This window comes from Poromitra crassiceps (genome assembly GCF_964638095.1).
Source record: "Poromitra crassiceps genome assembly, chromosome: 5".
Lineage (NCBI taxonomy): Eukaryota > Metazoa > Chordata > Actinopteri > Beryciformes > Melamphaidae > Poromitra > Poromitra crassiceps.
The window spans coordinates 36,925,000-36,949,353 of record NC_139642.1 but is presented as its reverse complement, the minus strand read 5'-3'; the positions used below and the strand labels follow the sequence as shown (position 1 = coordinate 36,949,353).

At 42.5% G+C, this 24,354-nt stretch overlaps 3 protein-coding genes across 3 annotated transcripts; 1 reads left to right on the top strand and 2 right to left on the bottom strand.

The window, feature by feature from the left end:
• Positions 1-530: 530 nt before the first annotated feature.
• Positions 531-3,006, top strand: LOC310776454 (uncharacterized protein; the record flags this gene model as incomplete). The annotated part of the gene is made up of 2 exons (XM_083636645.1): positions 531-641; positions 1,120-3,006. Exon 2 carries the CDS (start codon positions 1,183-1,185, stop codon positions 3,004-3,006), a length of 1,824 nt encoding a protein of 607 aa, XP_083492771.1. The 5' UTR covers positions 531-641; positions 1,120-1,182.
• A 2,520-nt stretch (positions 3,007-5,526) lies between these two features.
• Positions 5,527-15,094, bottom strand: LOC310776453 (uncharacterized protein). Its single transcript, XM_083636644.1, has 9 exons — positions 14,942-15,094; positions 13,823-13,921; positions 13,159-13,396; positions 12,899-12,948; positions 12,599-12,724; positions 12,130-12,409; positions 9,518-9,675; positions 8,782-9,369; positions 5,527-7,306 (listed from the first exon to the last, which is right to left on the bottom strand). The coding sequence occupies exons 1-9, from the start codon at positions 15,077-15,079 to the stop codon at positions 7,040-7,042; spliced, it is 1,944 nt and encodes a 647-aa protein (XP_083492770.1). The 5' UTR covers positions 15,080-15,094; the 3' UTR covers positions 5,527-7,039.
• A 5,770-nt stretch (positions 15,095-20,864) lies between these two features.
• LOC310776452 (uncharacterized protein) lies at positions 20,865-22,542 on the bottom strand (the record flags this gene model as incomplete). The annotated part of the gene is made up of 3 exons (XM_083636643.1): positions 20,865-21,299; positions 21,825-21,949; positions 22,536-22,542. The coding sequence occupies 3 exons, from the start codon at positions 22,540-22,542 to the stop codon at positions 20,865-20,867; spliced, it is 567 nt and encodes a 188-aa protein (XP_083492769.1).
• Positions 22,543-24,354: the final 1,812 nt, after the last annotated feature.

Here is a 24,354-nt window from a genome sequence, read left to right as displayed (position 1 = left end):
AAAGCTTGGGACTCAATATTGAGTATTATTACACAGTAGTTGCTTGTGATTGGAAAAATGAACGAATAAGATGTTTTACAAATTGAACATTTTAAAACGTTCTATGACATTTTTGCGTTAGCATTCTTGTGATAGCAGGTATATTCTAGCCTGGGTAAACCCATCCCCCACGTGACCTGCTCTCAGACCTGTTCTCAGTCACTATGTGTGATAGTGACTGGGAACTGAGAGAGCAGGTCACGTGGGGGCTGGGTTTACCTAGGCTAGGTATATTCTACTTAAACACTTTTACAGCCCACATCTATATTTGAGATACATTTAATATTGAATTGAATCTAATGAACTACAGGTGAGGCATTTTCTTTTCTAAATGGGGAGTAACTGAATTGTCCTCCTGTTTATTACATTTCCATATACAGTCGACCATGTTTGGAGTCTTAACCCTGGCCTCCTTCAGCCTGCTGGTGTCAGCGTCTGACCTCTGCCCCCCAGCCTGCCAATGTCACAACAACGTGACCGTGATTATGTGTCTGGAGAAAGGCCTGGTCCGCATCCCAGAGCTTCCAGAGGGCACAGAGGAACTCTACGTCTCATACAACAAGATACAGGACATACCCAGGAGTGGGCTGGAACACCTGCAGGTAGGCTACTAAACATGACAATATTACTACCTTGTGTGTGATGCTTTTGAAAACGGTGGCCTAGTGGTTAGGCACACTGTCCTGCAACTGTAAAGTTCCAGGTTCAACTCTCCATGTCCTCAAGTGTCGGTCTTGTGCAATGACCTTGAGCAAGGCACAGATGAATTTAACCAACATTTAAGGGCTGTTGTTCTGCAGCTGAAGTATGATTTTTACTGCCCCATAGTACAAAATGACCATAATATCTGTGGGGGTTTGATGGGGATTACTTTGACAAGTGCAAAGACTTCTGGCTTTCAAAACTAAATTTCCAGCCCAGACTTTGTTTTGGAACAAAAATGAATAATATACCCATTGGTATTTCAAGACACTGGCAACAAAAAGAACGGGATCTTGCACACTATTACTTGTTGCAGGCTAGTTATGCTGATAGCGTTAAATGTTTGGTGTCTTACATTTTATATATTCTTTTCTGTAGGTCCTTGACCTGACTAGGAATCACCTGAATTTCTCCCTCGTCTTCAACCCAGTTTGGCCCAGTATGACGCAGCTGACCAAGCTCTTCCTCCGTAGGACCGAACTGGAGTCACTACAGACTGGTCAGTTCCAAAGCTGCCCTGCCCTCATCGTACTGGATCTGAGTGAGAACTACATTGACTATCTACCAATCGGATTCCTCCATGGATTGGATAATCTAAAGACACTGATTCTGGCCTCCAACCGGATTCAAACGCTACAGGTTGCTGGACTAGACGGTGCCTCGGCTCTCACTGACCTCCACCTCAGCCATAACAACATAACAGATATAGAGGAGGGTGCGTTCGAGAACTCAGCCATGTTAGATAAACTTGTCCTGTCTGGGAACAAGCTCGTCCGTGTTGGCAGGGGCAGTTTCAGAGGAGCGGCAGGTCTTCAGCACCTCGACCTCAGTGGTAACTTATTGGTTTCTGTCCCAGTGGAAGCGCTGAGGGATGTCGACAAGCTCAGCAGTCTCTGCCTACAGAGGAACAGCCTCAGCAGCCTTCCAGAGGATTCCTTCTCCGCCCTCGCCCTGTTGGTTCAAGTAGACCTGAGCGACAACAAGTTGACGACAATCTCTGAAGGATCACTGAGAGGGCTGACTCAGTTGAACGAGCTGGACCTCAGCTCCAACCTCATACAATCGCTTCCCTTAAATGTCTTCAATGGCCTTCTCAATCTTAAATTCCTCGATCTGTACCACAATACACTGACATCACTTCCTGTAGGTGTATTCAGGAACCTGGTCAACCTGACAGAGCTGCAGCTGGACAGCAATCGGATCTCTGCCATTCCAGTTGGGGTATTTGATTGGCTGACCAGACTCAGTGAGCTACAACTGTCTAACAACCAGATCCAGGAGCTCCACCCCACCCTGTTCACCAAGCTCAGGTCGCTACGGAAACTGTACCTTGAAAGCAACGCTCTGACCCGGCTCCCCAAAGGCCTTTTCAACAAGACAAGGAACCTCAGGGAGATACAGCTTGACAACAACCACATCAGGACAATGCATCACTCGGTCTTCCACAGTTTGGTGAAACTGCATTATCTAAAGCTCTCTCACAACCGTCTATCCTCCCTACACCCAGACCAGTTCAGTGGCCTCATCCATTTAAGATCGTTACAGCTGGATAATAACCACATAGGTACACTTCCTACAGGGCTGTTTACAAACCTGCAGAATCCTACAAAGCTGAATCTAGACAACAGTCGTCCCTCGGAGCGGTCTCCTGATGGCCTTGTGGGATTGACCCACCTGAAGGAGCTCCATCTAAGTTTCAACCAGCTCCGTGACCTCCCTCCAAACACCTTCCACTTCCTCCCTCACCTCCGTAGGCTTCTGCTACAGAATAACAGCCTGGGCCGTTTACACCCGCAGCTCTTCTCCCCGCTCACGAAGCTAACCGAGTTAGACTTAGACAACAACGAGCTGGATCACCTACACCCTGATGTCTTCCGAGGCCTTAGAAACCTCCAGAAATTGCACTTGAAGGCCAACCGGCTCAGAGCGGTGGAGACTGGGACTTTGGAGCCTTTGGGCAACCTTAGTATGATCTACCTGTCTGGCAATTTGTGGGATTGTAGCTGTGCACCGATTCTCTACATCAGCAGCTGGGTCAGCATGCACAGAGACAAGCTAGGAGACAAGCCCATCTGCTTCGTCTCTTCTTCACCCTCCACTTCCTCACCCCTCACTGAGGCCACACTCCTCTCTCAGCCAGCTCTATCAACTCTGTTACTGCAGGATCATTGCGTGACAAGTGACACTTGTGGTCCTTCACCCGGGCTTCCCCTGGAAGTGCAGAGTCTGCTCATCACCTTTATCATAGCTGCCGGCTTACCATGACATCCTTTGAGGTCGTGGGTTTGTTCTTTTTATCTTTTGTCTCCTCTTCTCAAGAAGGAGCTCTTTCATTTTTGCACCTTAAGCATTGCTGCACTCCAATAAATTGTTAATATCAATGGAAGCATTCAGAATTGTGTCTTATAGGAATCAGAGTAAATATAGAATTTCCCACACATACATTTAGGGAAAATCTGCACTAGCGCACAATTCATATACATATATTATTCCCCCGATCCTGGAAAGGTCACGCAATATTTATGAATATGTGCAAGTTTTTCTGGCAAACCTGGGGATGGGATATTAATTATAATCACATTTTTGATACTGTGCGATACTATACTGTGCACAACAATTATTTGGATGTAGCACATAAGTGATCATGGTATGGTAAGTCCTAATCAAGTTCCAGCTGAGGGTGTGCATCTGTGTAACAGTGTGAGTGAGACGTCTCTTCTGGTACTGTTCTATTCCTGTTGCTTTGAAGACAAGCTTGTGGGAAAACCGTATGCAAGAAAAGAAAAAAAGAAAGAAAAGAAAAAAAAAAAAATTCCCACACGTTTTTTTATATTCACCACTTGGCTCACAATCACAAAGTTGAGATGTAACGATACAAGTCCACAAGAGAAGTTCCAAAAATTACATTCGTACAAAATTACTATTTCAATAGCAGTTATGTTTTCTATCAGCACCACAGTTCTTCTACTGCACACAAGGCAACTTGTTTATCAATGTGTTTCCAAAAAGTCACAGTTTTACTTCACACATAATAGCAGTCACATGAAACCATGTTTGGGCAAAAGAGAAAGCATACTTCAGCTTTGTTAAGCCAAATGAGAAAAGGTCATTTTTAGCACTGAAATAGGCTTGTTCAAAAATCTAGAACTAGAATGACCGCACCGCAGATATATGCCTCCGCCAACAAGTGAGCAGTCAACATGGATGTCTGTCCAGACTTGACGTTACAGCCAAATGTGAAGAAATTTTGCCATGGTGTTACTGAGATATGGCGTTACCGAGGTTGAAAATGGCATTCGTGAGGTCACCGTGACCTTGACCTTTGACCACCAAAATGTAATCAGTTCATCCTTGAGTCCAAGTGGACGTTTGAGGCAAATTAGATTAAATTCCGTCAAGGCGTTCCTGAGATTTCACATTAACGAGCATGAAACGAGCGGTCGTAATGTCACAACCTTGAACTTTGACCACCAAAATCTAATCAGTTCATCCTTGAGTCCAAGTGGACATTTGAGGCAAATTGGAAGAAATTCTGTCAAGGCATTCTTGAGATATCGCGTTAACAAGCTTGAAAATGGTATTTGTGAGGTCACAGTGACCTTAACCTTTGTCCTTTGACCACAAAAATCTAATTAGTTCATCCTTGAGTCCAAGTCGACGTTTGAGGAAAATTGGATGAAATTCCGTCAAAGCGTTCCTGAGATATCGCGTTAACAAGTGGTCGTGAGGTCGAAGTGACCTTCAGCTTTGACCACCAAAATCTAATCAGTTCATCCTTGTGTCCAAGTCGACATTTGAGCCAAAGTGGAAGAAATTCCGTCAAGCCGTTCCTGAGATATTGCGTTAACGAACTTGGGAATGGCGTTCGTGAGGTCACAGTGACCTTGAACTTTGAACTTGGATGACCAAAATCTAATCAGTTCATCCTTCAGTCCAAGTTGACGTTTGAGGCAAATTTGATTAAATTCCATCAAGGTGCTCCTCAGATATCGCGTTAACGAACATCAGATGGATGTACGGACAACCCGAATCCATAATGCCTCTGGCCTGGCTATCGCCACCGGAGGCATAACAAAAGCTCCATACTATAAAATCAATATGTTATGTTATATAGTCTTAGTTTAACAGCTCATGATCAGGGTAGGAAATCGGCACTAGCCATCAGCTGGTAAATTTGAACTGTGGCTAGCAAGTGTGTCTCTGTGTCATTTTGGCAATTAACCAGCCAGCATCATGTGTGAATTAAGGTCTCCTTCAAAGAAATAAATTGAGCATCCTTGTTAGTTCTGGCGGGCCACGGAGTCAAGCTCAACTCACAAATCCAGACCCCCTTCCCCCCACATCAGCTGATTTCCTTCTAGGCATTCAATTGGCAAATCTCACACAGAGTGCCTTATTTCAAGCTGCTCCATTTCCGCCTTCTGTTTTCGGCCTCTCTACAAACCCCCCTCCACCCCAGCTCCTCCTTTCATGCTGTCTGACTTAAACAATTGCATTTCTGTTGTCAGTTTTGCTCTTCCTGCCTCAGGCATTCCATGTAAGCGCAGGGAGCTCCCAGAAAAGAGCACACATATGTATATGTGTATATATATGTGTATATATATATAAATATGAATATATATATATGATCAGGGTAGGAAATTGCCCGGAACCAGATGGAGACGATGGCTTCCACCCCGGGCTGTGCGGGTGACCTGATGGAGCCAGATTCTTTAATTAGGTGATTGCCCTAATTACGATGTCATAGAGCAGGCGAGGCCGCAATGCGCAGTGGTCATCAGTGATGTATGCAGCAGGGCAGGAGAGGGAGCAAGTGAGCCCTCACAGTGGTCGAGCTGCAGGGCGGGTGAGCCTAGGAATCCTATTATAATTAGATAAGTGTCCGTGTGTGTGAGCAGAATTTCGGCAGGCCACAGCTATGCTATTTTATGTGTGATTGGGCTGAAACTTTCAGGGGGTGTAAAGAGCACCCATGTAGGTGACCTTACCGAGTCAGATTTTTAAGTAAGTTCATAAGTTCAATGATGATGTCATCAGTGATGTCATAGAGCAGGTGAGGCAGTGTAGCTATTTCTTTATTATTTGTAGTTGGCCAATTCCCCCTGCTGCCCCGGTCGCTATGCCCTCTGCCTCTGGGAAGAGCCATAGACACACACATGCTTCCTCGTGCTGGGATGTAGCACGTGGGAGGATCATGCTATTCCCACAAGTTCCCTTCTGCCCCGAATAGGCGCCCCACATCAATGTATATTTCTTTTCCAGAAACTATAGTCACTAGTCCATTTCATTTAAAGGTTTAAAGCCTACACCACTGGTAATAAACGTTAATAACTGGTAATATTCTGTCCAATTCATCCAAACCTACAGCTATGTTTTGGTAATTGAGATATCAGAGGCTGAAGTTGTTTGCTTTTCACAATAATATGTTAGCAATGCTAGTGCAAATCATCAATTTAATATTAAGTCCTTCCATATTGTAAAATATGCTTAGAAAAAGTTAGTAAACTGAATGTGATTTTTTTTGCCCCTGACTGACTTGTCTCTCAGTACATGCTCCTATACTGCCAATATGGTGTTTTAGGGATAGGTGTTTGTAATTATTCTGACATATAATGTGCCTTAATTTCTTTCGTATATCCATATTTCATATTTAATTTAATAATTACAATCACACGTGCTCCTTGGGGAACCCTCCAGCCACTACTGTCTAATTATCTCTCCGACCAGTCCAGTAAAGACAGCTGAGTTACATGACCTTCTCCCCACTGAAGCCTGTCAATTAATCCCTTTCCCTGGCTCGCATTTTCTTTCTTTTTCTTAACATTGCTCTCCTACATGATCACGCTAGACTAAAGGTCACAGGAACATTATCGGCGACGGCGTATGATCGATGCCATGATGACCTGTGCACTCCCTAATACCAGCTGCTTTTAAATGTAGATGATCTAGAAATTCATGCTGACTCACTGCAAGTCGCTCTGGTTAAGAGTGCCAGCTATTAAATGCCTATAAATAAAATACAAAAAAGGTGCTCACATACAGGTAGGTCTCTTAAATCTTTAACCACGAGAGCCTGCCCAGTAACTGTATCCACCTTTTTTTCTTTTTTAAACTCTGAACTGAGAGGATCCACAAAAAAACTGCCTCTTTCCTTGAGGGTGGCCCGGTATTGTCACCCAACAGACATGGAAAACCGAACTCCATAACACCAAACTGACTGATTTTCCTGAACCATCCACTCGTTCGTTCATCGATTAATACAGCAAGTTTCCGACTGTCCAGTCATCGCAGTTGAAATTCAGAGGGAAAAACACTTGTGGTCCTTGAGGTTCCTCAGGTAGGAGAAGCTCTTGCCGCACTTGTCACACATGAACTGTTTCTGTCCGGTGTGGATCTGCTGGTGGGCCTTCAGGCTGTTGCCCTGGTTGAAGCTGCGGCCGCACTGGTCGCAGCTGAACGGCTTCTCGCCCGTGTGGATACGCTGGTGTCTGTTCAGGTTCCCCGTGTTGCTGAAACATTTCCCGCATGTGTCGCAGCTGAACGGTTTCTCCCCCGTGTGGACCGCCTTTTGCATGTGAAGGTTACAAAGAAAAGGTTGGAAAAAAGTCATTTTCAGACATAGGATTACAGACAGGATTTCCACACATTTTCATGAATAAAATTCAATAAATTTCCCATGACTTTTCAAGGGATCCATAATAGCATTTCCCTGTAATGTGAGGCGTGTCTCTCAATCAATACCAGAAATGATTACTACAGTGGACAACTAGGTCAGCACACATCTCTTTATATTCTATTTTAGTGCTTTAGAGTCACTGCCGCACATTACATGAAAGCTATTGAAATAAAACATTTCCATAACATTAATCGAAGATACTCGAAGCACTAAAATCGGCACATATTAGAGCTACGTTAGGTCAAAAGATGCAGAAAATAAATGTTCTGTTACGGTATGTGGAAGGTTATCCACGGGAAGATTACTGTGACAATTTCATTACACACAATGAAATTCCATGACTCAAAAACTTTCAAGGATTTTAATAATTCCATGACTTTTCCAGGCCTGAAAAACAAGCATTTGAAATTCCATGACTTTTCCAGGTTTTCCATGTCCGTGGGAACCCTGTACAGAGGAAAGTCTTGTGTAAGTTTGAATAACTCCAGGTTTATTGTCTGCTATATGATCCCTGCCCACATATCTCAATAGTCTGCAATGATTTCCCCCCCGTTTGTTTGAGCTAATTTATGTGCCATAAAATAGACGATCACAACATTATGTGTGAGTCAGTTTAGTGCACTTTTTCTATGACGGCAACATACCTTAACCTGACTCTGCCAGATGGGGGCAGTAAACATACCTAACACGAAGAGAGTTTTTCTCAAATAGTAAATCCCACCCAACTAGAACTGCTTGCAACGAGGCTACTATTATTATTTAATCCCTCCATCTTCTGGAAAATTCCTTTATCTTGCTGTAAGATTGCTGATGACATTAGAGGAGCCATGAGTTTTTCTGAAAGATAGCCAGTGACCCCAACACTACCCACATACAGCAAATTTAACATGCATAAATCTCATCAGAAAATAATGTCAAAAATAACTAACTGTGGTTTTAATCTAATTTCCCACATTATTGTTAACATTTAAAGTACCGTATTCTGTAAATGTATTATAATCTATTTGTGGCATAGATTGTGGCATCCTGGCATTTTCAAGATGGAGGAGGACGGTACGGTAGTATGTGAGAACAAACGGCATCAAAACACATTTAAAAAAAGGCAAAGTAGTAGTATTTTGCATTGTGATATATTACCTCAACTTTCACTAGATGTTTCTGTTGGATCTCTGGTTTAATTAGCTTACTCATTCGGTTGTGAAAATACAACTTTTATGTTTCTCTCCATCACAGGCTGCTGCACACTGTAGCAGAGATCTGACAATATTTTTGTAAACCCTTGATCTTTGACAGATGGATAAAAGGGAAAAAAGGGAAAAAGAATCACCCTTTAATGTGTTTTTCATAGATAAGCAAAAACCTACCTGATGATGTGTTTTGAGGCTGCTGTGCTGAGTGAACATGCGTCCACAGACCTCACAGGAGAAGGGCCGCTCCCCGCTGTGCGTCTTCAGGTGGATCTTCAGGTAACTGGACGACTTGAAGCTCTTCCCGCAGAGGTCGCAGCTGTGCGGCCTATCCACCGTGTGGAGCTGCTGGTGCGCACGAAGCTCCGTGATGGAGCTGAGCCGCTGGCCGCAGAGCATACAGAGGCAGGGGATGGTGGCGGCGTGTGCCTGGAGGTGCACGCGCAGCGAGTCCACGCAGGCCGCCGCGGTCCCGCACGCCACGCAGGCCAGCGCTCTCTCAGAGTGGGAGGTCTTCTGGTGCATCTTCAACGCGCTCTTCTGGATGAAACACTTGCCGCAGGTCGTGCAGCTGAAGGGCCGCTCACCGGTGTGCGTCCTCTGGTGGCCTTTCAGAGTGTCGGCCTGGTTGAAGCTTTTCCCGCACGTCTCGCACCGGAACGGCTTCTCCCCCGTGTGGATGCGCAGGTGGCGCTGCAGGTTACCTGGGATGGTGAAGCGCTTGCCGCAGTACTGGCAGTCATAGGCCCGCTCTTTGGTATGGACCTTGAATGAATGAATTTTATTTGAGAGAATGTTAAAATACATAATGATTAGAAGCCCTTAGGCCACAACCCTACACATGTATAAAAGTGTTGAGGAATTTTCACGCACAATAAAGTCCAGGAGACTTATTTCCATTGTGGTCCTCTACCTTCTGGTGCATCTTCAAGCCGTGGGCTCGGTAGAAGCTCTTGTCGCACTGGTCACAGCCGTACGGCCGGACCTCGGCGTGGAGACGCTGGTGGTTTCTCAGCAGCTGCTTCAGAGTGAAGCCCTTCCCGCAAACGTCACAGGTGTGGGGTCTCTCTCCTATATATTGGAACAATGAGTATGCTTTTATTGTGTGATAGCCTCTATGAGATTATGGATGAAATGTACGGCACACTTGTGAGTTTATGTATGTACATACATATGAATGTGTATGTATATAGTAATGTGTATATGTGTATATAGACAAATAAATTAGTAAGTGTGATTTTTTGGGGGGATACTGAGAAAGGGGTAGGAATACATAAGTGCTTACTTCTTCCTACTCCTTTTCGAACATGTAATATTTAATTTGTGTTGTTTATGAGAGTTTGCCTATTGAGTTTATTGTATTATTCTTTCGTTATTTTATCTGTTTTTGCTTTAATTTTTTTTTTTTATGTCATTTATACATTTGAAATAAAGATGATCAAACTTTCAAAATATGGTCTATTCAACTCATTTAGGTAAAAAAAAGGTAATATGCATGCAAAAACAAGAAAATGTAAGCTAAGATAAGCTTTATGGAGCATCAATGTGAGCTTGGTTTTGCTGTGTTTTATAAATCTTTGCATTCAATCACTGTGTTTTAGCACTTCTGAGTATACTTAAAGGAGAATTCTGTTGTTGTTTTTTTACAACCTGGACCTTATTTTCAGCATGGTTTATGTTGTGCTGGTCACCCAGAACAGAAATGTCTGAAAATGCTGCAGTACAGCTAGAACGCGCCGCACAACGGCCTGGAACAGAGGCCGTATGGGCATGTGGCAATCATGAGGCTCATATCCTTATTATAGTAGTGCAGGACTTAATATTCACTTTGCAAACTGGTGGGGAATTCCCCCCTTATGTTCTTCAGATGGCTTTAGTGGGGATTTTTTCAGCCGATACGATAACCGGTAAATATTTGCTTCTCCTGTCCGATAACATACAATACAATAATAATTTCACATTTTTGTCTTTAGGCTACTTAACCTGTAGTTTATGTACACCTGGGGTATTAAAATATGATATGAGTGTTTTAGTAAAGTGTGTCACTCAATACAAAGAATAAAGGCTTTAATACAACCGAAACCCTATGGCTGCTTAGTCTCCAGATAAAACACAATGACAAAAGACATAGTAATTAGACTCTTATTTGGGGATGCAAAGTCATGGATAGTTAAAAAGGTGACAGATACCAGGGCAGACACAAAATCATTCACTTAAGTGTCCTATTTTACGATGAAAAAGGTGACTCACTGTTACCTAAAGGTGACTAGTTTGCATCCCTGCTTATTCTTATTCGCTTCAGGTTATATTATTTTAGTACGGCGATTTTCTCTTTGCAAATAACAGGCGGCATTCCTTTGAACTCGACGAAAAAAATAATCACAATCACTCTCCCACTTCTCCTGAAACTGTCTGTGCTCGTCGTCATCAACCTTTCTTTTGCCTTTTGACAGCGACATGTTCACTGCTCAACAAAAGACAACATTTTAGCGTGCATTTTTTTTTCTTTCCACTTGGTTTTTCACTCGGGTGAACCGAATCACCTGCAGGTGATTAGCAGACCGCTGGCCTGGACTGTGAAGCCATGTTGCCAGATACTGCTGACGGTCTCAGCACAAAGAGTTCAAAACCCGGCAAAATGCACACAAAACCGCCCAAGGAACTGCACATCTATGGAAATGTATCTGGCAACCCAGGGTTGCCAACCCTGCACCAAGGCAGCGCCTCGTCCACATGCCTCGGGAGCGCGCTCTGTGTTTTACAACGAGCGGAGGTGCGGGCCTGATTTCACTATAACTTGATATCAAGTGGAGTGGCGGGCCGTGAGTTTGAAACCCCTGGCATAAACCATTGCAGGATTAGTCCCCCTTTATAAATTGAAAATATGCGGGAATTTCCAAAAAGATGCGTGAATCTTGCAATCCCGCACCAAATTTTAAGCCCTGGTAAAAAATGTGAGCCGCTCTATTATTGACCTCTCTCCGCCTGCTGTCTGATAGTTTCCACATCCGGGGACTTTGTGTAACCAGTCTCACATCAGTTGAGAGTTCAGCTGCTGTGGATCAAGACACCATGTTTCGCTTGGAGCGTATCATGGTATTTACCTGATTTCAAGAATATCGACGATGCATTTGAATTTGATGGCCGTCTGTATTTATTTGAGCCAGACTAAAACTGTATGGATTACAAACTGAAGAGCGGGGGCAATGGGACGGGAGCTTCTATCTCTACCAATGTGACAGACAGCAGACAGAGACAGGGTGATATAATAAGCATATGAGCCGATGAGTGGCTGAAAATAAGCTTCTTTTTTTTTTAGGACATACATGCACAGTTGCAGCATGCCCCTACGGCCTCTGCTCCAGGCCGTTATGCGGCGCGTTCTAGCTCTGTGCTGCTGGTAACCAGCACAACATAAACCAAGCTGAAAATAAGGTCCAGCTTGTAAAAAAAAACAGAATTTTCCTTTAATCACTCCTCAAATCAGCTGAGCTAACTGAAGCTAAAGCTGAGCTGAACAGTCACCTGTGTGAAGCAGCATGTGTGCATTGAGGCTGCGCTCGAAGGAGAAGCCTCTGGCACACTGGGAGCAGTGGAAGGGTTTCTCTGCGTGGACCCCGTGCTGGAGGGCCTGGTGGGCTTTGAGCTGCAGCAGCTTGGTGAAGGTTTTGCTGCAGTGTTTGCAGCTCAGAGGCTGCTGGCTCTGGGTGTCCTTGCCTCGGCATCGGCGGGACTTGGGCTTCACAGCAGATTTGGGTCTGGTGGTGTATCCATCATCACCGTCATCTGGATCTTCTGGCTCCAACTGAATAAATGTTGTATAGTCTTTTTTTTTTTATATATATATATTTGCCAATATAAACATATTTATAAAGACACAGGTACAGGATATCCACAAGTTCTTTATAGAACAAAAGGGGACATGGACACAAACGACAAAATAAAGACACATAAGCAAATAAAACGAAAGAAAGGAAAAATGAATTAACTCAACCTGGTAGTCTGGGTCGTTGTCATCGTCCTGTCCCACATCGTCTGGGTACTGACACGAATCAGGAGAGGCTTGGTCAGCGGAGACCCCCAGCCCCTCCTCGTTTATAATGACAGATCGGATACTGTCCTGAGAGAGAGAGGGAGGGGGAGAGAGGGGGGTAAGGAAAATGATAGGGGTTAAAATATAACTTCATATCATTCTTTCACATTTGGAAATTTCAGTTTGTGATATTTATAGTCAGAAAACCATCACACTTAGTCGCTAAAAATAATATAACATAAATAAAGGGCAGGAATTCACCTCATACTCTCTGCCTTTCCACAGGTGAATTATGGGTGCTCTCTTCACTCCTGCATCACCACCAGCCACGAGTGTAAAAGTCAAAGAAGTGGTTCAATAATAGTTTTTAAGGCACATCTGCTTTATTAGACAGAGTATAATGGAGAGAGACAATTTTTTTCAAATTCTCCAAGTATTCAAGACCTGGAAATGATTACTGCATGACTGAAAAAAGTAAGATAAGGGTGGTGGGGGTTGACAACAACACAAGAGCTGTTCACCTCTGCGGCTTTTCCTCCCGGAGTGGTGGCTAGTCAGAAGAACGGCCTCTCCCTCCGCTCCTGGGGAGGTGACACCGTTATCCAGGACCCTGGTGTCCTCCATCTGACCCTGGCATCCCTCCATCAGCTGCTCCGCCTCTTCCTGGCCTCCACTGCTCTCCAGCACCAGCCGCAGCTCTGCCTCCGCCTCCTCCAGCCTCTTCTGCACCTCCTCGTTCTCTGCCACTCCCTGGGTCAGCTACAGAGGGAGAACATCAACAAATATGACATCACTCAGGTTTGGATGGTAATTCTGGATGGAATGATGGGTGTCTGTATCAGAGACTTGTGTAGGAGGAGTTAAGTTCAATAAATGTTGCTGCAATTCCTACTAGCCGCAGATAGCGGTAATAGATTAATATACATATTTAGCTATTTTTGTTTTGTTTTTTACATCACACTGTAACATTGTTAAGTGCTATACTACAGAATCATCCTGCATTCATCTTGAAACAAAAAAAATCAAACTCAGGGTACAATTTCTTATAATAAAATGAAAAGATGTTAGGAATCACGAGAAATTATCTGAAAAGAACACCACCTGCCAATCTTTTTCCCAATATGAATGCAGGATGCCTCTACACAGACAACCTTACTGTCATGTCATGACAGCAAAGTGACGCACCTCTAGTCTGAGCAGAGAGGAACATTCGTGGAACAGCTGGCAGATCTTCTCAACAGCTTCTCTGGCCAGAGACGTCATGAAAACACTGAACTGGATTACCTGGTGGGAGGAACAGTGGACTGTTAGAGGCGCACACGCACACACACAAGGTGGACAGTTCCTGGTAGAGCATCACATCAGAATGAAAGACAACATAAGAATATATGGTATCACAGTAATAGTCAACAGTAAGCTATAAAGACATGTAGCCAAATCACTCAAGTTTGGGATATATTATAATTAGTGTTATTTAGCAATTTTCATGTAAACATTTTTAGAGGGATATGATATAACAGTATTATTATTACACCATTAGGTAGGCTAATAAAAAATACCATTACGTATAAGCTGTAAAGTAGGCTAAAGGAAAGTAGGGTAGCACATCCATACCTGTATAGAATTAAATAGAATGTCTATATCAATATAGGAATATTTGTGGCTCTTTTGTTAGAGTATGTATGGAAATAATATGAATATTTAAAGTGTGACTTGATTTTCCGCATATAATCGGAAATAATGTTGTAGAAATACTAGTAAATATCTTCATTAAAACCAATCCATTTTCGTGCACATCTGTTTCTCTGTGGTCCAAACAGCTGCATGGTCATCACTATAACTAACATAACACTAACAAAAATTTAAGTAATCTTAATCGTGATTAATCGATCAATGTCACGGCAGGTCAACGTTATTAACTTAGCTGAAACTTGTAACTAGACATATAGCAAATAGATAGGCCTAGGCCTGTTGTCCCATTCAAAATGGCGCCCAAAGATGGGTTCGCCTTGATCCATGTTGGACCTTGATCAACCAGAGAGCACTATATGATGTTTTATTTAGTCGAATTATGCAGCCTCTACAATAATAGTCCCGCAGGGTCAATACGAGTCGATTGAGTTAGGTCGTAACTAGCTAGCTATTCTATTTCTATGATCAGCTGGTTGTCTAGACGCCAGACAAGGGAGGGAGCCACAACACGGGAGACACATTGCTGAGCCGACCAAAACAAAACCAAATGGCATGCCTGAGACCGTGACGCATGCAGCTAACAAACATTCATGCAAAAACATGTGAACGCACCTTGTCATCTGAGGAGCCGGGTGTGTTCTTGGTGCTACATGGCACTTCTGGACCTCCGACAAGTTTGTTCATTTCTATGACAGTCGCATTGACCATTAACTCCAAAATGGCGCCTACCTGCTCCTCCAACGCAGACATTCTGACAAACTAATAATTTTTTTACCCAATACTGCAATTTCAAATCGATATTTTGTAGCCAAACTATAGTAGCGGTTGCACCAGAACACCGTTGTAGCAAGATAACTCGTAGCAGTTAGGTCGATCGCAGCACGAAGTGGTACTACTACTTCCGGTTCAGGCAAACACGTTCTTCAAAATAAAAGCACGATGATTCGCAACCTTTTTCCATAGGGGCTCCTAGTCCACATTAGGGCCACAGAGTAGACCCCCATTTGATGAGATTTTGTATCTCGGAATCAAATATCAATATAGATTATTTTTATTGTTAGATTTGATTGTCCAGAACTCCATGACTGTATTCTAGGTAGAGAGATAACAGTGAATATGATCAATCAAAACAGTAATTATTTTACATTCTCTTGCACTTCCTGTAAATTAAATAATGCTTGAAGTTTAAAGACCCCCTAAAGTTAAAACAAAAAAACGTTTTTCTTCCTGTTCTTTCAGTTGGACAATAGAAGGCTGTTTTCAGAATCGTCTGCTGAAAGTGGAAAGTTTCTCTGAGCTCAATGAAAAGGCCATTTTCAACCAGCATGATTTTTGTCATCACGAATACTGGAGCCAATCCCTGTCCAGTGTCCAGTATTCAGCAGTTAAAGCTCCAACACATTATTCTCACGATATTCTCCCAACTCCTCATAGACTGCAGATCGGTCAGGAAACCTTGTCGTCACTTTGTCATGAGTTGGGAGTGAGAATTTGTTGAAACTAAAGCATGTGTTGAATGTTGTGATTGGCTAGTTAGGTTCTAGATCTACCCTGATTAGATTAGTTGCATTGGATTTTAACAAGATAATTAAACTTTTTGTGTGGGAAAAACCATCAGACACAAATTACTATTCAAAATAGATTATTTCATATACAGTTCGTACAGCTTGAAACATGACTCTTTTTTTTTTAACAATTCATCAACTTGCTGGGGATACACACACACACACACACACACACACAGAGTATGTTCTGTGCTTACTGTCCTCATCCTACCTTTTCTGCCAAAGTTGCAATATTTTATTTTTGATTACTGCTTTACCTTCACCTTTTCCAAATGATATATCCATTGTGTGCCTCTGCCTCATATATATATATATTTTTTTGCCATCCTGTCTGCAGCTTCATTGCTTTTTACATGTGCAGGTAGCCAACAAAATGCTAATCTATTCCCAACATCTGAAAATAAGCATTGAAACATTTCAAACAAAAGATCTTCCCTGATTGACTCCATATACTGTCTTAAAAGTAGTGCTGCAGAGTGGATACCCAGCACCACCCTGTCTGGTCTCACTTGATCCACCCACTGAAGACCAATAATCCCTGCCATGATCTCAGCTGTATACACAAATAATTTATCTGAAATAATCTTTCCTAAATGAATTTGAAATAGTGATGGGATGTATACTCCTGCTCCTACATGGTCATTTTGATCCATCAGTAATTGTAAAAATGGTTGCTTATATACTGGTTTGCAGTGTCCTATTTCGCTTGGCTCCCAATCTTTCTTTAGTTCCATTATACTGAGATCAACTTGAGCCTTAGAAAATAGCCAGGGGGGACGATAAAAGATAAGTCAGATGAATATGACATTAACAAAATTAGGTTTAATTTAATTGTTTAAATATTGGAGTAGGGGAATTTAATCAAATTTCTGCCATATTATCTGACATTTTTTATTGTCCAAAAAAGTGAGAATTGGCTGCCGCCCCATAAACAAAACACCCATAATCAACTGCTGATGCAGCTCCATCATGAAACAATACTTCAAAAATAAAAGCCTCAGTAGATTGGACTACGGATGCAGTGTTTTATTAAACAATTAATGTTATTATCCAGTAACACAGTAGAATGAACTGTACATAGAAAATACATTTTACACTGTATTTTTTCTGTGAAAAGATTTACATGTTTAAAACCATCACAGTAGCATTCAATGGTTTGTGCACTGGAATGCCTATAATGAAATTAGTACAACAATATTGATCTATACTCAAAAAAGAAAACCCAGAGCATTCAATAAAAATACATGTAGGCTTATCTCCATGTATTTAACAATTCATTTTCACCTGCTGAAAATAAAATAAAACCGCGTTATTACATTATCATTGGTAGCATGAAACTCCCAATAGAAAAAAACAACATGCCACCTCTTGAAGCTAGACATTTGATTACTCTCTATATCATTTTAACAATAAAAACAAACCCTTAGGTGTTACTGAGCATTGAGCAATATCTATTACACACTTCTGTATCAATGTTAATTTGGTTAAAGGGAGGCTTTGCTGATTTTCAACCCACTTTGTATCATTACAATGTCAGTAATTATGCAGATGGGCAGCCTTTACCTTGTCTTCATGTTTTCCTGCACCGAGAGCTCTGCAGTTTATTACAGCACTTCCGTGTCCAGAATGACACAAAATGCATCATTCTGGACCTGGAATCGAAAAGATGTTGCTTGAGGGCGTCTTCGAGGGCGGCTGTTATTGTTTCTTTTCATTTTCTCTGTATGCGCACATCCACAGAGAATCCCATTGAGAGCCTTAGCGAGCGTTAATGACCCATACTGGCAGGGCAGTTTCTGCAGGCAGTCAAACATGGATTACTCGATGCAGAAAACAGAAGGTAAGAACTCACCATCTGCTTCATATTACAGAGATACAAAGTGATAGTGGATAATATGGAAAGGGGTTAATTTAGATACAACGTATGGAAGTCATTTTTTCTCAGTTTCACTCTTCTCATGCAGTTACTGCAATTTAGCTATGTCGAGCAGTATAGCAACAGCTTCAACAAAAAGGCAACGGGCCAAACACAAGTCATGTTGCTAATTCCATAAATACATCATATAACATAACTTTATCTATGACTTTATTTCAAATTGTTTTTATTGAGTTTTCAATCAAATAAGAGAGAAAGATAAACTAACAAAAATAAAAAATAAAGAGCAAAAGAGACAAAATACCAGAAATGCATGGTTGCACAAATACTGTATCTGGATACAATATTTTAACTATGGCTTTAATACATAAGTAACACGTTTTCTCATTTGTGTCTGTGGTGACCAGATAATACACTAGTCATAGTAGCCCACTTCACCTACGACCCATCACAGTTGTGTTTCTTGTACTGCCTTTTATCCGAGAAGCCCCGCCCACACCGCTCACATGTGTGTGGCTTCACACCGGTGTGGACCTGCATGTGGGACTTGAGCTGATTGGACTGGTTGAATTTCCTGTCACAGTGCTCACACTGGTACGGCTTCACACCGGTGTGGACCTGCATGTGGGACTTGAGCTGATTGGACTGGTTGAATTTCCTGTCACAGTGCTCGCACTGGTACGGCTTCTCCGCGGAGTGGATCCGCAGGTGCCGGTAGAAGTTCCCTTCTGTTCTGAAGGCCCTGCCGCAGTCGATGCATTTGAAGGGTTTTTCCCCGGTGTGTATGCGCGTGTGCTGCTTCAGACTCCCCGTGTGGGCAAACCTCTTCCCACACACATCACAGACTAACGGTTTCTCCCCCGAGTGGCTTCTCTCATGGTAGGTGAACGAGTATTTGTTATGGAAAGACTTCCCGCATGTGCTGCAGTGGTACTCCTTGTGCTCACTGTGGCCTTTTGCGTGGAATTTGAGAGACTGGGAGGTGCTGAAACCTTTCAGGCAGATCCCGCAGGTGAACGGTTTCGACAACTTTCGCCGCTGATCTTCTGGTTCCAACTGAATAAATGTTGTATAATCCCTTCATTAATTTTCTTTTACTTGCCAATATAAACATATTTATAAAGAGAAGACACAGGTACAGGATATCAATAAGTTCTTTATAGAACAAAAGGGGACATGGACACAAACAACAAAGTAAAGACAAACGGATAAGCAAATAAGACGAAACAAAGGAAAAATGAATAAACTCAACCTGGTAGTCTGGGTTGTTGTCATCATCCTGTCCCACATCGTCTGGGTACTGACCCGAATCAGGAGAGGCTTTGTCAGCGGAGACCCCCAGCCCCTCCTCCTTTATAATGACAGATCGGATACTGTCCTGAGAGAGAGGGAGGGGGTTAAGGAAAATTATAGGGGTTAAAATATAACTTCATGTCATTCTTTCACATCTGGACATTTTAGTTGGTGATATTTCATGAGAAAACCATCAGACTTCTATAACAAAAGTAAAGGGCATGAATTCACCTCATATGCTCTGCCTTTCCACAGCTGAATTATGGGTGCTCTCTTCACTCCTGCATCACCACCAGCCACGACTGTAAAAGTCAAAGAAGTGGTTCAATAACAGGGTATATATCCAGGAATCCTGAAGTTAAATTCAATGCCTTTTAAGACCTTTCATCACAATACGATATTATATCGATTCTTTGGACGATACAATATTTGCTGATATCACAAAGTCTGCCACGATACGATTTCGATTCAAATCAGTGGTTTGCGATCGATATAAGACTATATCATGCCATTTAACAAAATCGGCACCATCTTCTTCTTCTTAATTAAAATTGTCTGTGTGTGGCGGTGTGCGTCTGTGGTTGGCGATGGTGTGGTTCAGTCACGATTGTGATGTCATCAGTGATGTCACTTGAGCAATTGTGATGTCATCAGTGATGTAATAAATCCTTCCTGGCTAATCCACCTTATTCCATGATGCCTGAAATATGGGCACTTCTTCCGGTGTAATCCTCCCAGCCCCCTCCCCCCGTTACATTGCTGACACGGACACAACATAGCTCGTCTGTGTCTGTAAACGATGTTTCAAAGCTGCAGGCGAAGGGAGCAAATCACGTCCAGCTTGACCAAACATCTCGCTGATAAATATCCTGAGTTGTTCAGAGAGCAACAGGTTAGCGGATGTGATAGACAACAATAAGCCATCAAACAAGTGTTATTTCTTTGTGACAAGCAACTTTTTTTTTCAGCGTCAAGAGTTTGACGAGGAAATGCACTGAGTACGAGCGTCACAGACCCTCTGCCAACAAGTAACGTTAACCAGCTGCAACAATCAGTCACGTTCTAGAACGGACCTTGCACCCATAATCATTTTACAGCGGGGCATTCAAAAATAAGGTGGATAAGTGGTGGGAGTATAAGTAGGGAGAAGAGGACAAGTGGCACATCATCTCCAGTCTCCACCCTATGTTGGTCATCATTAGTGATTGGTTCAGATACATCGGTCACTCTGGATCGGCTCAGATGTCGGTCTCTAGTGATTGGTTCGGGGAAATCTTACACTGAATAATGGAGTGGGAATGATGGCTATTCAGTGTGAATATCAGGCTATACTAAGGGTTTGTGTTTCCTCCTGAATGACACACTATGATGATGTGTCTCTAGTTTATTGTTCTGTTACTGCTGAACAGTTCAGCTCAGCCAGTAGCCCTCGACGCGAGATTCAGCCTTCATTCTTCATTCTGAGTCTCGAAGTAGCATGTAATTACGGGTTTCCACCCGTAGACACAACAGAGATGGACAACGGCCATTTTCAATGGAAAAGACAGAGAAATGACAGGCTCTGGCATGTTTACAAGGGCTCGGTATTGGAAACTACGCAATATTTGGGAACACCGGCTAGTATACTTTTCAGGTAACAACCTTGTGCGGAAAGTATGTACTGTATTGTGATTGCTACGTTATATTGAAGATTTAAGGCCATTTTAGTGGAGCCTGCAACGCCATATTGGGGTGCTACTTCAAGATTCAGAATGAAGGCTGAGTCTTGCATCAAGGCTACTCAACCAGCAGCTCTGCAGCTTCACCTGCTGCTGCTCTCACCAGAACACTTGTGCCTTTTGACTTGATAACGATGACTAAAACCTCTCCCACAAACACTGCAACTCCGCTTCTCTCCTGTGTGGACTCTCATGTGGCTCTTCAAGCTTCGTTTAAGACCAAAACTTTTCGCACAGTCTGAGCAATTGAATGGCTTCTCTCCTGTGTGGACCCTCATGTGTCTCTTCAAATACGATTGCTCACGAAAACTTTTGCCACAGTTTGAGCAATTGAATGGTTTCTCTCCTGTGTGGACTCTCATGTGTCTCTTCAAATACGATTGCTCACGAAAACTTTTTCCACAGTTTGAGCAAGTAAATGGTTTCTCCCCTGTGTGGATCCTCATGTGTTCGTTCAAGTGTCCTTTGTGACCAAATGTTTTATCACAGTCTGAGCAACTAAAGCATGTCTCCCTGGTCTGACATCTCCTCTCACTTACAAGGACTTCACTGTTTTTCTCTGAGTCTAAACTTGAATGAAGTTCTCTAGTCTCCTTCCAATCATCACTGTCTTCAGGGTCAGCTTCAGAACTGTCTTTCCCATAATCAGCACTGTCTTCAGTCTCAGAAGGGTCTGGAGTCTTGCCAGCACTAGTTAGTTGTAAATGAGTAGCTAGATCGAAGTTCCTGGCTAGTTCTGATACTCCACAGTCCTGTCCATCAGCTTCTGTTTTCATCTGTTCAGTTGAGCTACTGGCTAGAGGTTCTGCCTCTCTGTTCTCCTCAGTTTGGCTTTGATGAAGCTGTGAGGACTGAGGTTTCTCCTCATCATCTTCACTCTTCACAGGAACAGGAGTGAATGGGAACTGGGTAATATGGGCCTCCTCCGGCCCTTGAAGCAGCTCTCCCTCCTGACTGGTCCAGAGTTCGTCCTGTTCCTCTTTAATGTGTGGGGGTTCTGGGTCCTCCTGAAGCTGCTCTCCCTCCTGACAGATCCAGAGTTCCTCCTGTTCCTCTTTAATGTGTGGGGGTTCTGGGTCCTCCTGGTCCAGACTGGAGCTCCATTCCTGCTGCTCAGGGGGAACTTTCTCTTTACAGACCAACAGCTGCTGGACAGCTGGAGGCACGACTGAAATAAAAGGAAGAAAACAGATTACTAAACATAAATCTGTTATGTATTACATAACATAAATATTACACGACACAACAAGTAGGCTAATCAAACATTAAAAGCAGTTCTGAATAGGTGGGTTCTGACTAAACATTTGAACTGGAGCAGATTGGTGCAGTCTCGGATGTGTTTTAGGAGTGAGTTCCAGAGAGAGGGGCAGCTATTGAGAAGGCTCTGTCACCCCAGCTCTGGCACTTTGTATATAGACAGCGTTTTCCTGGAAGTAATGTGTTTTTTAATGTGTTTTCTGCTTTGGCATTTTCAAACAAGTTTAAGTTTATTCGCCATTTACATAATAATTTACACATTAAAATGAAAGAGGATAAAATGGAAGATGGTGGCAGCGGGTAGAGATGTGCAGCTCTTATGGGGAAAACTCGATCCTTTTATTATTGAAAAATCTCCTAGAATGATCTGACAGAAAGTCTTGTTTTGCACATAACTACTTTGCGATCTTTCTGGAGTTTTTTGTCGTCCGCTGACCAGAATCTCATTCACTACGATCACACGCGGTGTGTTCAAATAATTCACCACAAATGCACACCTGGCATGCCCCCCTTTTATGTCGCTCGGCATTCACTCAAAACCTGAAACTCGACCTTTCTACTTCCACTCTGCCTTCCAACAGCACTTCCTCCCCCGTTTCCTCTGTCTGCCATTCCTGAACTGGACTCTTTTGAGGTTCGCTATCCTCCTCTACCTAAGGAGGAATAACGGAAGGAAAACAATTGTATTATTATTTTTTTATTTTATGTAACCAAGCAGGTGAATTATTGACTAAGAAAGAGGCAAATATGGCCTCTGGAGGGGAAGGGAGTTGAGATTATATTAAACAAGACTTCAAATTTACCTAATGGTAGCCTGTTGGTATTATACTAAAAACAAAAGAAAGCAAAAACGAGTCTCTCTGCTATTACAATTTCAAATTTAGGTTAATTGCTTTTTTTCCCCCTGTGGCAACAATATAACGAAAGAAATTATGAGTAAAACATCTTACTTCTCTCTCAGTTTAAAGCCCCAATCCATAATTCCAGACACCCTCTGACTTGAAACACTCAAATACTGGGTTTATTTTTTGCCTCGTCAGATTGACTAATAGTATGCAATAGGAAAACAGTCTCCTTACATTGTCAGTGCTTTGAAAACAATTATTTGAACTGATTTATCAATGGAATGGGCGTTTATTTTCCATTCAATTCAAATTCATTGAAAATGTGTTGATATCTATGCTTGTTTGGTATTGCCAAATGCTTATTGGGGCTTTAATTGGTATCTGATTTTATGTAGTTATGAATGATCATGCTAGTTTAATGTTTCTTGTCTTGAACTGTGTTGGCCCTATGAGTAGTGGTGTAGTCTAGTTTATTGTAGTGGGTATACTGTAAATTTCAGGTTGGAGTGAGATACAGTATGTTTCCACACTGGGGTGGGGGTCTATGAAGGATTTCCAGGGGATCCCCATCAAATGAATGAATTGTTATTATTTCGTTATCTATTCATTATTATTTCATTTAAAAGTAGTTAACAAAATTACATATCATTCATGTCATTCACAAGAGTTAGCACAATTAAAGAATGTATAGAATGACTGTTTTGATCAAAGTTTCACTGTTATCTCTCTACCTACAATACAAATAGTCATGGAACTCTGGACAAAATCCTCTTCACTTGCAGTTATCTACCCGATATTTGCTAGACAAACTCTCTGAAGTGAAAGTTCTGTCACAAAACTATATTGTTACGTATCTTTGCACATTTTTACGTGGGTATACTCACATCCTGGAGCTTTCCTAGTGGGTATACTGTGTATACCACTGAGCTATATTAAATAGGCGTATCCCTGCATATCACTCATAGATACACTACACATGAGAACAAGCCAACAGTTAACACACTAGCCCCGATTCAAAAGGCACAAATCAGACAACATCCTAACCTGTATGGTTACTTGATGCTTCTGGCTCCTGGCTAGTTCTGTTCTCTGCAGGAGAGCGTGTGGAGCCAGTCTGAAATATATGAGTGATTAAAAGAGAGTAGCATGATAATAAACAAGAGCAAAATCCCAATAGCTGCAACCACATTATGCAAATTTATGAAATGCAGGATGGCAGGGTCAGCCCACCCTACTCTGCCTCTGCCACCCTGCCTTTCGAAATAACGCAGGTGTAATCATTAGCACTAATGAGGGCACCTGGCACTGGAACACCTAAACAGAATGGAAGTATAATTAATGGTACTATTAGCGTACAGCTGCTTTACTAACTTCTTACGTCGTGCCAGTATGTTGTACCCATGCTACTAGCTAACGTTAGCTAGCAACAGCAAGCACTATCTATCACTTACATGTATGCTGATATCTGGCA

Excerpts from the sequence above, each read along its gene's own strand:
- LOC310776453 (XM_083636644.1), bottom strand. The coding sequence starts at position 15,079 with ATGTCTGCGTTGGAGGAGCAGGTAGGCGCCATTTTGGAGTTAATGGTC. Across the intron at positions 12,725-12,898 it reads GGAAAGGCAGAGAGTATGAG|GACAGTATCCGATCTGTCAT; the intron begins GTGAATTCCTGC and ends TCTCTCTCTCAG. Across the intron at positions 12,410-12,598 it reads ACAACGACCCAGACTACCAG|TTGGAGCCAGAAGATCCAGA; the intron begins GTTGAGTTAATT and ends ACATTTATTCAG.